This window comes from Triticum aestivum, chromosome 4A, assembly GCF_018294505.1.
Source record: "Triticum aestivum cultivar Chinese Spring chromosome 4A, IWGSC CS RefSeq v2.1, whole genome shotgun sequence".
Taxonomy (NCBI): domain Eukaryota; kingdom Viridiplantae; phylum Streptophyta; class Magnoliopsida; order Poales; family Poaceae; genus Triticum; species Triticum aestivum.
In genome coordinates this window covers 499,372,453-499,385,441 of record NC_057803.1, presented here as the reverse complement: position 1 = coordinate 499,385,441, position 12,989 = coordinate 499,372,453, and the positions used below count along the sequence as shown (strand labels likewise).

Here is a 12,989-nt window from a genome sequence, read left to right as displayed (position 1 = left end):
CTAAGGGGGGATCTTGGTGCGCCTTGACCAGGGTGTGGGGCCTTGCCCCCACTACCCACGTCCATGTGGGTCCCCCCATGCAGGTGGGCCCCACTCTGGAACCTTCTAGAACCTTCCCGGTACAATACCGAAAAATCCCGAACATTTTCCGGTGGCCAAAATAGGACTTCCCATATATAAATCTTTACCTCCGGATCATTCCGGAACTCCTCGTGACGTCCGGGATCTCATCCGGGACTCCGAACAACATTCGGTAACCACATACAAACTTCCTTTATAACCCTAGCGTCATCGAACCTTAAGTGTGTAGACCCTACGGGTTCGGGAGACATGTAGACATGACTGAGACGTTCTCCGGTCAATAACCAACAGCGGGATCTGGATACCCATGATGGCTCCCACATGTTCCACGATGATCTCATCAGATGAACCACGATGTCAAGGACTTAATCGATCCCGTATTCAATTCCCTTTGTCTATCGGTATGTTACTTGCCCGAGATTCGATCGTCGGTATCCAATACCTTGTTCAATCTCGTTACCGGCAAGTCACTTTACTCGTTCCGTAACACATCATCCCGTGATCAACTCCTTGGTCACATTGCGCATATGATGATGTCCTACCGAGTGGGCCCAGAGATACCTCTCCGTTTACACGGAGTGAAAAATCCCAGTCTCGATCCGCATAAAACAATAGATACTTTCGGAGATACCTGTAGTGCACCTTTATAGTCACCCAGTTACGTTGTGACGTTTGATACACCCAAAGCACTCCTACGGTATCCAGGAGTTACACGCTCTCATGGTCGAAGGAAGAGATACTTGACATTGGCAAAGCTCTAGCAAATGAACTACACGATCTTTTGTGCTAGTCTTAGGATTGGGTCTTGTCCATCACATCATTCTCCTAATGATGTGATCCCGTTATCAACGACATCCAATGTCCATAGCCAGGAAACCATGACTATCTGTTGATCACAACGAGCTAGTCAACTAGAGGCTCACTAGGGACATATTGTGGTCTATGTATTCACACGTGTATTACGATTTCCGGATAATACAGTTATAGCATGAATAAAAGACAATTATCATGAACAAGGAAATATAATAATAATACTTTTATTATTGCCTCTAGGGCATATTTCCAACAAAAACATCATGTTAGACTTGATGGGTGAAGGAACAATCGACAAGGAGATGAAGCCTGATCTGGGATTTCTGGTCACAGATGGCACTACATAGTGGGTGCGAAATCAACCCACGAGCAAACCGGTCCGCGGTCCAACACTTTTCGTGGATAGCAAGCAAAAAAAACACCTTGACATGAAGAGGAGCCTAAGATCACCAAGAGAGCTTCTAGTGTGGGGGCAATGATAGAGCCCCTAAACATGGCCAGGTTACAAGACTTGGCATTGTAGATACCAAAAGAGCTCCAATGCCAGGAGTGGGCGTTCGCTGCCGTGGACAGAGTAGTTTGATGAACACCCATCCATAAGTCCACGTATTGCACCAAGGACATCATGGACAATGTGGGTCTTGTGCAGTCTGCGCGATAGCAGATCAAAGTTGAGGGACATGAACTCGACAATGAACATAGTCACTCCTGCACTAAACCCTCTAAACCGTGGAACTGTAATTGCAAAATTACCAGTATTTACCAATTAATTCTCTATGCTTCCTTCCATTGGTACATTTGTAGCATTTGCTCCCCAACCCTTCTCTTGGGTGCATGTGCCACTACATATGCGGTGTAGTATACAAAGTGTGAAATGGCATTACAATTTTGCTATTACTGAATTGTAAGAACCATATGGCAAAATGACTAGCAAAATTTCTCCCTCGAATGTTGGCATACATCATTTAGCTCAATTTCAATGGAAACTACATGCAACGAAACCCTATACACTAATCCCAGTTTGGCAAGGGCACCACTAAGAAATATGGTCAAAGTTGGGTACCATCTGCAAGGGTTGTTTTGGAGTTAGCAATGGTGGATGATAAGCATGAGTGTTTGTTGATTGTCGTCACACACTTATGATGACAAAGGTCAATTAGGAGGGCTTGAGTAGGTAGTGCGGATACGTGCATATCCAAGGTGCGACCGTGTGTAAAGACTATTGAAGTATTTGTCTGCCATTTTTCATCAGTTCAGACTTTTGAAACAACTGACCAAAGCATAAATTTAATATGATATCCGAGATCAGCAGTCTCAAGTTCAAGACTTGAATGTTTCGTTTTGTTTTCAATGACTGTCCATGTCTGTGTTGCAGTCGAGGCAGTTTATGAACTCTAGTATTGGGTGTTGTCGTTTCAGAAACGAAATTGAAGGGCGAGACTTGTTTTCTCAGGGAAAATAGTAGCGCAAAAAATTGTTTAAGAAAGGTGCTTAGATGCATTGAGGGAAAAAAGTGACATTAGACAGAGAAAACTACCACCTATGTTCCAAATTATGAGACAATATTTTAATATAGACTACATATAGATGAAAATGAGTAGATAAACATAGTAGAATAAGTCTATATACATCTTATTTAAAAAAAATCAGAATTAAGGGAGTACATTTAATATCCAGACCGGAAAGCCTATGTGCACAAGTTCTCAAAGCATGATACTACCCACACGGCAAGCTTGAGGATACTGTTTTCACGGATAATGCCTCCTCATGGCAAGCAATCAGCCATGGTCTAGACTTACTAAAGAAAGGGTTAATATGGCATGTTGGAAACGACAGAAGCATAAGAGTGTGGCGAGACAACTGGATCCCCCGACCCTTTTCATTCAGACCCATCTCACGGCAAGGCGTGTGCCGTGCGCGTTTTGTCTCTGCCTTGTTAAATGATAATGGATCTTGGAAGGTTGAGCTGCTCTCTCGCTATTTCGTTGCTGCTGATGTTGAAGAGATCCTGAAGATCAGGGCTTCTCCGAGACTAGATGATGATTTCCTTGCATGGGCACCTGAAAAGTATGGAGTCTTCACATTTAGGAGCGCCTATCGTCTGGCGTTTGATGAGCTGCACCAAGGGTCCGTGGCCTCCTCTAGTTCAGCGCCAACGGGAGCCAGGGGGTGCTGGAAGTTCATTTGGAATTGCGGCGCTACACCTTCGATTGCAAATTTTGCATGGCGAGTGGCAACGGACAGTCTACCAACCTAGAAAAATAAATGCAGGATTAGCCTTGAAATTACTAGTACATGCCCAGTTTGTGGAGTTGCAACAGAAGACAATTTTCACCCCTTTGTGAAGTGTCAATATGGCCGGGATCTATACAGGTCAATGGCAAAAATTTGGAGACTGCCCAATATAGAAACATTCATCCCTACTGGCAAGGAATGGTTGCTACATGTCCTAGCTATTTTGAGCGGTTTGGAACGGTGCATACTGTTGATGATATTCTGGAGATGCTGGTATGTAAGGAATGAGCTAGTACACTCAAAGCCTGCTCCGCCAATGGACGTATCCATCAGGTTCTTGCAAAGCTATATGGAGTCCTTGATGGCAGTAAAGTCAAACTCACGTTGTGACCCTGCTAAAGGAAAGCTGACGATCGGTCTGGACGGTGCCACTAAGCACACAAGTGCAGCGGTGGGTGCTCTACCGACGTGGTCTAGGCCGGTGAATGGATGGGTAAAACTTAATACAGATGGGTCTTTTGTCTCAAGTGAAATAGCTGGAGCAGGGATGATTCTGAGAGACTCGGACGGCAAGATCATCTTTTCGGCGTGCAGGGCTCTATTCTCCTGTAGAGATGCTTTGGAGGCTGAACTGTGTGCCTGTATAACGGACATCTCTTATGCTTTACAGCGATCAGATTTGCCTATTACAGTCGAATTGGACTCTTTTGTGGTGTATCTATGATCACATGTGATGGTTGTGATCAGTCTGCTTATGCTTTTCTGGTAAAGGAGATTAGATATCTTCTTAGTCTTCGTTAATCTTGTATTACTCATGTCTTGCGGTCGCAAAATAAGGCCAGCGATAGTCTAGCTGCGTTCGGTAGAGCTCAAGGTAGAACCGTGACCTGGATTGGTTCGGCTCCTCCGGATGTGTTAGAACTGATTGCGATGGATTGTACTGATATTATCTGAGTAATACAAGTTTTGAACCCGCAAAAAAAACATCAGAATTAAGGGAGTACATTGAAATTTCGCATGAAGAGTTGCATACACGTGGAGAAACTCCAGTACGAGGAGCTTCTCGGAAAGCCAGAGGAAAAGACAAGGACGGAGAAACCAAGGCGGATGGCCGCCAGCAGCAGCAAAGCCTGCGATGCCACCAGATAGATCGCCGCGGAGATCCCTAAACCCCCGCAGTCCTGCACCGCCAGAACAGCTCCACCCTCCACCCACCCACCATCCTCCGACGGCGCCGCCTCCTCGCGTCCTCCGCCCCGCCGTCCTTGCCGTTGCCGTCGCCGTCACCTCCATCTCTCCCTCTCCGCCTGTTCCCTCCTACTACTCCCCGCCACCCGCATTGCAACATTTGCTCCCTTCCTCAACCTCCCCAGAGCCCTCCCCTGCTTCCCGGCCGGCCGAGCCTCACCCCAGCCCCCAGGTACCGCTCCCAGCTCTCCCTCCCGTCTCTCTGTCTCTCTAGCCCTTACTCCGTTGGGTTTGGTTTCCAGAACTCAAGGATCCGAATTCTGCTATACGTATCAGCATTCTAATTTCTATGTGCACAGTCATCTGTAATTGGTCCTATAATTGTAGCCTTCTAGAAGAGAAAATGAATTATATCACTGACAGTGTTACTATCTCTAAATCACGCTATGTTTGGAGAACATCTCACCTCATGGAAGAATTGTTTCAGGTTTATCCTTTCAAGGCCTCTCTGATTCGACGCGCCTTGAGCTAAAAAAATATTATAAGCCTGTATTTCAAGAAACATGAATCCTTATTTCATCGGTTTTGTCATCCCGTTTGTGGCATCTCTGATGCTCACCAAGAGGAAGGCTGAGAAGGCTGAGAAGAAAAGGGGTCTGCCCGTCGATGTGGGTGGTGAGCCTGGCTATGCCATCCGTAACTACAGGTCCGAACAGCCCGTCGAGACGCACTGGGAAGGGATTTTCACGCTCGCCGAGCTATTCGAACAGTCCTGCAAGCAGTATGCCTACATGCCCCTGCACGGCACCAGGAAGCTCATTTCAAGGGAAACAGAGGTGGCTGCTGATGGAAGATCATTCGAGAAGCTCCATCTGGGGGAGTATGAGTGGAAAACTTACATCGAAGCATTCAAGGCTGTATGCAACTTCTCATCCGGTCTGATCCAAATTGGGCACCAGAAGGACGAGCGTGTTGCTATCTTTGCTGATACGCGAGCTGAGTGGCAGATTGCGTTGCAGGTAACTTCTCCACCAATGTACTAAAATTAGCAAAAACATGTGCCGTGCTTTCGGCCTTCCGTGCATCAAGCCGTCAAGTACCTAAATTATATTTGTGCATATTGGTCTTCATGTATCTTCAACTGCCATCTCGAAAATGCAAGCTTTGCCTAAATATATACTACAGGATGCTGGTTCTGCATTTTCAAAGGTGTTAAAACATTATAGTAATAGCTTGCATAAAGATAGGAAAATGCATGCCACGACAATAGTTATACATTCTCGTAAGTTCTGTAAAAGCAAGTCCTTATTTGGGAGGTCCGATCCCGTTCAAGGTCTTGGCCCAGTCCTAACTTGCATGAACTGGGATTGGCAGGGGTTGGGATCCTGGCAGGATCAGGCTTCCCAAGCCAAGACTGATATCTCAAATAGGACCCCTTCAGTTTAACACATTTATGAACGCGGGGCTATGCAGGTTGCTATGGCCATGTTACAAGTAAATTTTTCCATGAAGCGGGATATATGTTCCTATTCTTACTCTTTTGACAATATCATGTAAATGCTAGGGTTGGAACATTTCAAAGATACTAAAGACCAGATAGTCCATCATCATCCTTGCATATAAACTGAATAATGTTAGTGATCTAGATGAACATAATGAGGCAAAAAGAAGTAGACTAACGATGGAGATATGAATCTATATAAAAAATCCTGTTTCTCCACATAAACATTGTTTTCTTTTTCTGAACATGGAATTGCTTCAGCTTAATTACTTTATGAGTATTTTTCTTATTTTATTTTATTTTTGGAAAAAGCGTGTGTTTGTTATGTTACTTGCATTATGTTAACATTCTGCTCTGTAAATCATTTGCAAGTTCTCTAACCATTTTTTTTTCTGTTTCCAAGGCATGCTTCAGACAAAACATTACAGTGGTCACCATTTATGCCTCCTTGGGAGAGGGAGCACTTTGTCACTCACTAAATGAGGTCGGTTCACTATATACTCTGTGCATCCATGAACTCAAGACAACTGATTTTTTTAGTTATAGCATTGTCTTTTGTTGGTAGGCACCAAAAATGCAAGCAACAGTTACCACAATATCATTTTTTTATATTATCACTTAAGGAAATGGTTGGCATATCTATTTTATCAGAATAAAGCATACCTTATGTTTCTGCTGTGTGGTACAGTTGCTAATCTTGTTATTTTTTGACTCTTTAGACTGAGGCAACTACTGTGATCTGTGGACGGAAAGAACTAAAAAAACTTATTGATATAAATGGGCAACTTGATACTTTGAAACATGTCGTCTACATAAGTGAGGACGGTGTCTCAAGTGAAGTATCCTTGGCTAAACAATGCACTAACTGGAGAGTCGAGTCATTTGAAGAGGTAGAGAGGCTAGGGTTGGAAACACCTATCGAAGCAAATTTACCTCTCCCATCTGATACAGCAGTGATAATGTATACAAGTGGGAGCACCGGAATGCCCAAGGTTTGTTCAAATCCATGTTCACTATATTTAATTTTTGGTCTAGTTTTATCGGAGGTGCTCAATTGTCTGCTAATGCTCATGTACTCATGGTGGAACACTCCTGATATGTAGACCACTAATGCATGTCCTTTCTGAGTTCATCTGCTCTACAGCCCTGCTGATCGAGGAAACATTATTCTCATTTGTACATTTTCCACAGGGTGTCATGATGAGCCATCGCAATGTCTTGGCTACAGCATCAGCTGTTATGACTATTGTGCCTGCACTTGGTAAGAAGGATGTCTACTTGGCGTACCTCCCGCTTGCACACATTCTTGAGTTGGCAGCTGAGGTAGGTATAGTGTGTCATATCAGTATTTCAATTTATTTCGTGGCATCAGTATACTTATACTAATTACATTTCTGTAAATGTGTGGTCTAGACGATTATATCTGCTGTTGGGGCTTCTATAGGATATGGATCACCATTGACCCTGACTGATACATCAAATAAAATTAAAAAGGGGACCAAAGGTGATGCCTCTGCACTGAGGCCAACACTTATGACTGCGGTACCTGCTATACTTGACCGTGTTCGTGATGGCGTGAGAAAAAATGTATTGCCCTCTACGGTGCCATCATCTATTTCTTTTCTGTGTTTTTTAATCTCTGTACTGAATTGTTGTTAATATTGAGATGAACTTAGGTTGATGCAAAGGGTGGTGTAGCCAAGAAACTATTTGATATCGCCTACAGCCGTCGGCTAGCTGCTGTCAATGGAAGTTGGTTTGGTGCATGGGGATTAGAGAAGCTTGTGTGGGACATGCTTGTCTTCCAGAAAGTGCATGCAATCTTGGGAGGCCGGATTCGCTTTATACTTTCAGGCGGAGCGCCTCTGTCTGGAGAAACTCAGAGATTTATCAATATATGCCTTGGGTGAGATATATAGATCCTCAGTTTTTTTTGCAAAAAGAAGTTATCTTAAGTTCTTTCTGTTGACAGCAATTATGTTTATACTCCACTATTACTTGCTGTGTTTGGATTTCATACATTTCAAATATAACTGGTGTATTATATACATTTCATACATTTACAAGCCCAGAAATTGATCGGCCGAGTTTTGCTGTTACAGGGCTCCAATAGGGCAAGGATATGGTCTAACTGAAACGTGTGCTGGCGGGACATTCTCTGAGTACAATGACACATCTGTTGGTCGTGTTGGTGCTCCATTGTCTTGTTCGTTCATTAAGGTATAAAAGAAAGATATACTTTATCATTTCATAATGTTGATATGGTTTGTAGTTCCACTTTCCATAGCAAAGCTATTATGTTCATACATATATTTACTGTTAATGGTGTATCTTTGCCCTAGAAAGATGTCTGACGAGGTACGTATTGAAGGTGTTCCCCAAGTTGTGAAGGACATGTTAATATTTCGTTTGTGGATCAGCTTATGTTTTCAAATGGTTGGTGTAATTCTTCCATGTGTGTGGATAGTGCTACCAGATCGGTAACTTTGCAGTTAGTCCAAGTTAATATGCATGGCAATTTTGTCTATCTAGTGCCTTGCAGTTATATTTTCATGCCCCTAAGCATAAAACTAGAAACACATAATATTGCGCAAAAAGAACCTATGCGTTAACAATTAGTGGATTTTGTCTTTGCCCATCGAGTTTTATTCTTCTCCCTTTCCTTCAGATTCAATTCTTTACTAACATAATTGTAACTCTACATGATAGTTGATAGATTGGGTTGAAGGTGGATACTTGACATCTGATTCACCAATGCCTCGGGGAGAAATCATTATTGGAGGCCCAAATGTAACCAAAGGCTATTTCAAAAATGAGGCCAAAACAAATGAGGTCTACAAGGTATGTTACCAACCACAGTAATATTACAAAGCTGTCTATGTTGTGATTAAAAAGAAATCGTAAAAGTATGTATCTTGTTCAGGATGATGAGAGAGGAATGAGGTGGTTCTACTCTGGTGACATTGGGCGTTTGCACCCAGATGGCTGCCTCGAAATCATTGACAGGAAGAAGGATATAGTTAAGCTTCAACATGGTGAATATGTATCGCTAGGAAAGGTAATACGGTTTCTTTTTCTGGCCAAACACACGGCTATTTCAGCACTTCTCGACTTACGACCAGGCCAAACAAGTAGCTAGTAGCTCTCTTCCTAACGAAGTACACGATCACAGGTGGAGGCTACTTTGAGTGTGAGCCCGTATGTTGACAACATCATGGTCCACGCGGATCCCTCCCAAAACTACTGTGTTGCACTCGTTGTAGCTGCGCACGGTGAGCTAGAGAACTGGGCCTCAAAACAAGGGATTGCATATTCTGATTTCCCCGATCTGTGCCAGAAGCAAGAGACTGTCAAAGAAGTTCTACAGTCGTTGGCAAAGGTCCGTGTTTCTCCTGCACTCTGATCGAATTTTCAGTCGTTTGCTAACCGTTGCACGCGTGATTGATTGTACTGTGCCGTTGCTCTAAATTGGTCTTCAGGCTGGTAAGCAATCGCGGCTGGAGAAGTTTGAGATCCCTGCCAGGATCAAGCTGATACCGGAGCCATGGACCCCCGAGTCGGGTCTCGTCACCGCTGCCCTCAAGCTCAAGAGGGAGGTCATCAAGAAGGGTTATCAGGACGATCTTGCTAAGCTGTACAGATAGTGTCCCTTTGTTAGGGAGAACAACATTCCTCATCTGTGTTGTGTTTCAGACAGTGGACAGATAGTGTCCCTTTGTTAGCAAGAACAAAACTTCTCATATGTGTTGTGTTTCAAACAGTGGATCGAGACAGACAGTATATTGAACTCTAGTATGTGTACTTGATGATTTACCGTTGTATTTCAGCTAGAGATCATGTTCTCCTCAGTTAAACTTCTCATGGAACATCTCTGAATCTTGCTGTCATGATTCACACATGAGTTACTGCTACACAAGGATGTGTAGGTTCTGGGTATTAGTTATCTCCGTAAATTCTTTGAAACATCAGCTTTTAGAATGTACCCCCACTGTTCACTGTTATAAAATGTTTCTCATATTTCAATATGGACTACAAAATGCGTCTATATACATCTGATTCATTACTCCCTCTACAACTTTGTACTAAATCGCCGACAATTAATCTCAGAGTGTAACATCTTATAATTGTGAACGGAGGGAGTAGCGTATTAGAACAGTGAACAGACGAAAGTTGGGTAAATTGTTCGCCAAAAAATAAGCCATGCTACACATAAGCCAAGTTTGTAGCCTATATGAATTGCAAGTTTGTGGCTTCAACAAATGTTTAGCAGCAAAGCAGACAAACCACATTAATTTTCTAACCATGCAGAAAAAGAGTATGAATTTGAATCAAGGAATTAGAGTGGAGAAAAGAGATGAACATAATATAATCATAAATTTATTATTTAGCTACAATGCGTGTTTTTATTCACCACCAGTAGGATTAAAACCCATATAACCAGGAGCAGCAATCCAGCCTACCCCAAAATCCTCTGCACGAACAGCAAACGCCCACCACAACCCAAAAAGAACGAAAACGGTACTGGAAGTGTCACCTTCCTTAATAATCTACAAATATCTCCTTAATACATCAAAATTAGAACTTTTCAATGCTTCAGCTTCTCAAGAATGTAGCCTGTGTGGCAATTGCAGAATGGTAGAGCGAGGCGCCTAATCCGCACGGGACTGGCCGGCACGGGACGACAGGATGATGCCCACGATGAGACCGTAAAGGGCAAGTGCTTCTGCGAAAATGAGGATAAGGATCATACCCACGAACAGCTTTGGTTGTTGCGCGTTAGCCCTGCAATCAAAATCCACAAGAGGTCAACACTGGATTCAACTGTAGGAGGCTTGCAGTGCAGCCCCCATACAAAACAGTATCAATATGAAACTGAAAAACTGTGAAGGGAACACTGATCAACCACATCATAGAGTAACATAGTAACTGTTCCAAATAGTAATACTCCAATATTGGTTCAAGGAGTATAATATAGTCGACATTAAACATTTATTGCAAATCAAATATGTCAGAATCAAATCACAAGCTTATCCAAGAACATGTACTTTCGAATGTAAATCTGCAATATTGTTTCAAAATATTGCAGGCAAAATGTCTTATAACCAATACACAGCTATTATTTAAACATCAGGTCTTACAGATACAAAGACCAAACAATAACTTAAGGTAGTGCCCTCAATACTTGCTGCTCACATCAGAACTACATAAGCGCAATATCAGCATATACTATATGTTCATCGTATATTATAGCAATAAAGTTATCATAATAGTATGAAAAAATGTTAAATTAAAGTCACTTGCGATGTTTTCTGCATTAAATTTATGATAAAATCTAGAGATAATTCCATAGTCACAAGTACGAGCAAGATCATTCAAACACATAACTGACTCTATTTATTACCATATAGATTGGATGGATTACAAACAGAAGGATCCACAATATCATAGGATTCTAGGAGATTTCGTTCTTAATTACCCAGGCTAAAAATAACGAAAGAAATAATTCTCGCTTTGTAGAAATACATGCTACTACCAATATCAACATTAATAAACTAATCACAAAGGGAGTAGCCACGTCTGTTTTGGAAAAACAGATCCATGATGCTCATTGGGCATAAACTAATGCAGCGCTAATTATTAATCAAACCGTAATGCACAGCACTAACTAGCTACGAGCATACACATACCGCTTAAAAGTCAAAGACGAAAGGTTAAAGTCAAACAAATAAAAGCAGCAGGTGCATCTTTACCTGACTCCAGCATCACCGACAATGCCAATGGCCATGCCGGCGGCGAGCCCCGCGAGGCCACAGGCGAGCCCGGAGGAGAGGTGAGCGTAGCCGTCGAAGAGGAAGTAGGGCTTGGCCTTGGGGTTGATCCCGGTGCTGATGATGACGGCGATGATGAGGCCGTAGATTCCGAGCACACCCGCCATGACGACGGGCACGATGGACTTCATGACGAGCTCTGGCCGCATGACCCCCATGGACGCCACCCCGACCCCGCTCTTGGCCGTCCCGTAGGCCGCCCCCATGCCTGCAAACGAAACCGGTCAAATCTCCCTCTAGCCGGATCCAGCGTGGAGGGATCCCAAATCGAGCGAATCGGGGCACGGAACTCGCAGCGCGGCCGCGGGGACCGGCAGATCGAGCGAAGGCGCGACCGCGAGCCCGACCGGAGAGGGGAGAGGAACCCTCTGACATCTAATGAATCTCAGCTTTTCGTAAAGGTGTCGCTCGATCGGGAGGAGGGGAGGAGGGAGGAGAGGCGATCGTACATGAGAAGACGAGCGCGGCGGCGGCGCCGAGGAAGCCGAAGAAGGGCGCCGTCTCATCGCCGCTGAACACCGACGACATCTTGCTCCTCTTCTTCCTCCTCCGGTCGCGCTTCTTTCCTGTGGAACTCGGGGTGGCCTCGTCGCTAAGGAAGATGGTTGGTAGGGAGAGGAACAGAGGGCCTCTCCAGTTTGCTTTTATTTTCTCCTCTCCTCTCCTCGCCCCGACCCGATCTGATCTATAGAAAAATAAAAACTCTGGAAGTATACAGGTGTGACGATGCTGGACTCCTTGGTTTTGCACCCTGGCCCCTGGGTTCCTGCTTATTTTATCGATCTCGCCGTTCATTTTGTCTCCATCGGATCAGATCTCACGACGATTTAATAAATGAAAAAAGATCTCCGGGCGACTTAATACTTTGGATTTATGATTTTTATAAAAATAAAATTAACAGAGTACATCACCGAAAACGTCTCCTCCCACTGAAAGTACATCACCGAAAATCCTGAAATAAATACATGAATAATGCGAGTATCAGGACTTGACCCCTGATGGGCTCTAACCATCCAACCACAGGTTGGTTCACATAGATATTCTTGTTAGTGTAACAAGTGTGCTTGCTAATTCTATGTGAAACGGGATGACAGTGCTTCGTCGATAAAAAAATAAAAAAATGTAACATTTAAAGGTAATATTTCCCGTTCGACTTGTTTCTTTTTGCACAGATTACAGTACTTAAGCTTTCCTCCTAAAAGTTTACAGGTGGCGTTTTGGTGTGACAATGATCATATTTATTTATTTTTTAAAAAAATAACATTTTTGATGGGCAGGAGCATATGCTCCCAATAGCCGAATTTGATTTTCGCATACACTCGTCCCAGGGAACACACGCACAC

General features: G+C 43.5%; 2 protein-coding genes across 2 annotated transcripts; one reads left to right on the top strand and one right to left on the bottom strand.

Moving 5' to 3' along the window:
• Positions 1-4,193: 4,193 nt before the first annotated feature.
• On the top strand, positions 4,194-9,686 carry LOC123086581 (long chain acyl-CoA synthetase 9, chloroplastic). The gene is made up of 12 exons (XM_044508345.1): positions 4,194-4,549; positions 4,805-5,336; positions 6,222-6,302; positions 6,538-6,810; positions 7,010-7,141; positions 7,232-7,405; positions 7,495-7,724; positions 7,921-8,038; positions 8,528-8,659; positions 8,742-8,876; positions 8,991-9,197; positions 9,298-9,686. Exons 2-12 carry the CDS (start codon positions 4,881-4,883, stop codon positions 9,460-9,462), a joined length of 2,103 nt encoding a protein of 700 aa, XP_044364280.1. The 5' UTR covers positions 4,194-4,549; positions 4,805-4,880; the 3' UTR covers positions 9,463-9,686.
• A 487-nt stretch (positions 9,687-10,173) lies between these two features.
• On the bottom strand, positions 10,174-12,388 carry LOC123086582 (V-type proton ATPase 16 kDa proteolipid subunit). The gene is made up of 3 exons (XM_044508346.1): positions 12,096-12,388; positions 11,569-11,854; positions 10,174-10,600 (listed from the first exon to the last, which is right to left on the bottom strand). Exons 1-3 carry the CDS (start codon positions 12,172-12,174, stop codon positions 10,468-10,470), a joined length of 498 nt encoding a protein of 165 aa, XP_044364281.1. The 5' UTR covers positions 12,175-12,388; the 3' UTR covers positions 10,174-10,467.
• Between the last annotated feature and the right edge of the window lie 601 nt (positions 12,389-12,989).

Excerpts from the sequence above, each read along its gene's own strand:
- LOC123086581 (XM_044508345.1), top strand. The coding sequence starts at position 4,881 with ATGAATCCTTATTTCATCGGTTTTGTCATCCCGTTTGTGGCATCTCTG. Across the intron at positions 7,725-7,920 it reads TTTATCAATATATGCCTTGG|GGCTCCAATAGGGCAAGGAT; the intron begins GTGAGATATATA and ends TTGCTGTTACAG. Across the intron at positions 8,039-8,527 it reads TGTCTTGTTCGTTCATTAAG|TTGATAGATTGGGTTGAAGG; the intron begins GTATAAAAGAAA and ends TCTACATGATAG.
- LOC123086582 (XM_044508346.1), bottom strand. The coding sequence starts at position 12,174 with ATGTCGTCGGTGTTCAGCGGCGATGAGACGGCGCCCTTCTTCGGCTTC. Across the intron at positions 11,855-12,095 it reads CGCCGCGCTCGTCTTCTCAT|GCATGGGGGCGGCCTACGGG; the intron begins GTACGATCGCCT and ends TTTCGTTTGCAG. Across the intron at positions 10,601-11,568 it reads GTCGGTGATGCTGGAGTCAG|GGCTAACGCGCAACAACCAA; the intron begins GTAAAGATGCAC and ends TTTTGATTGCAG.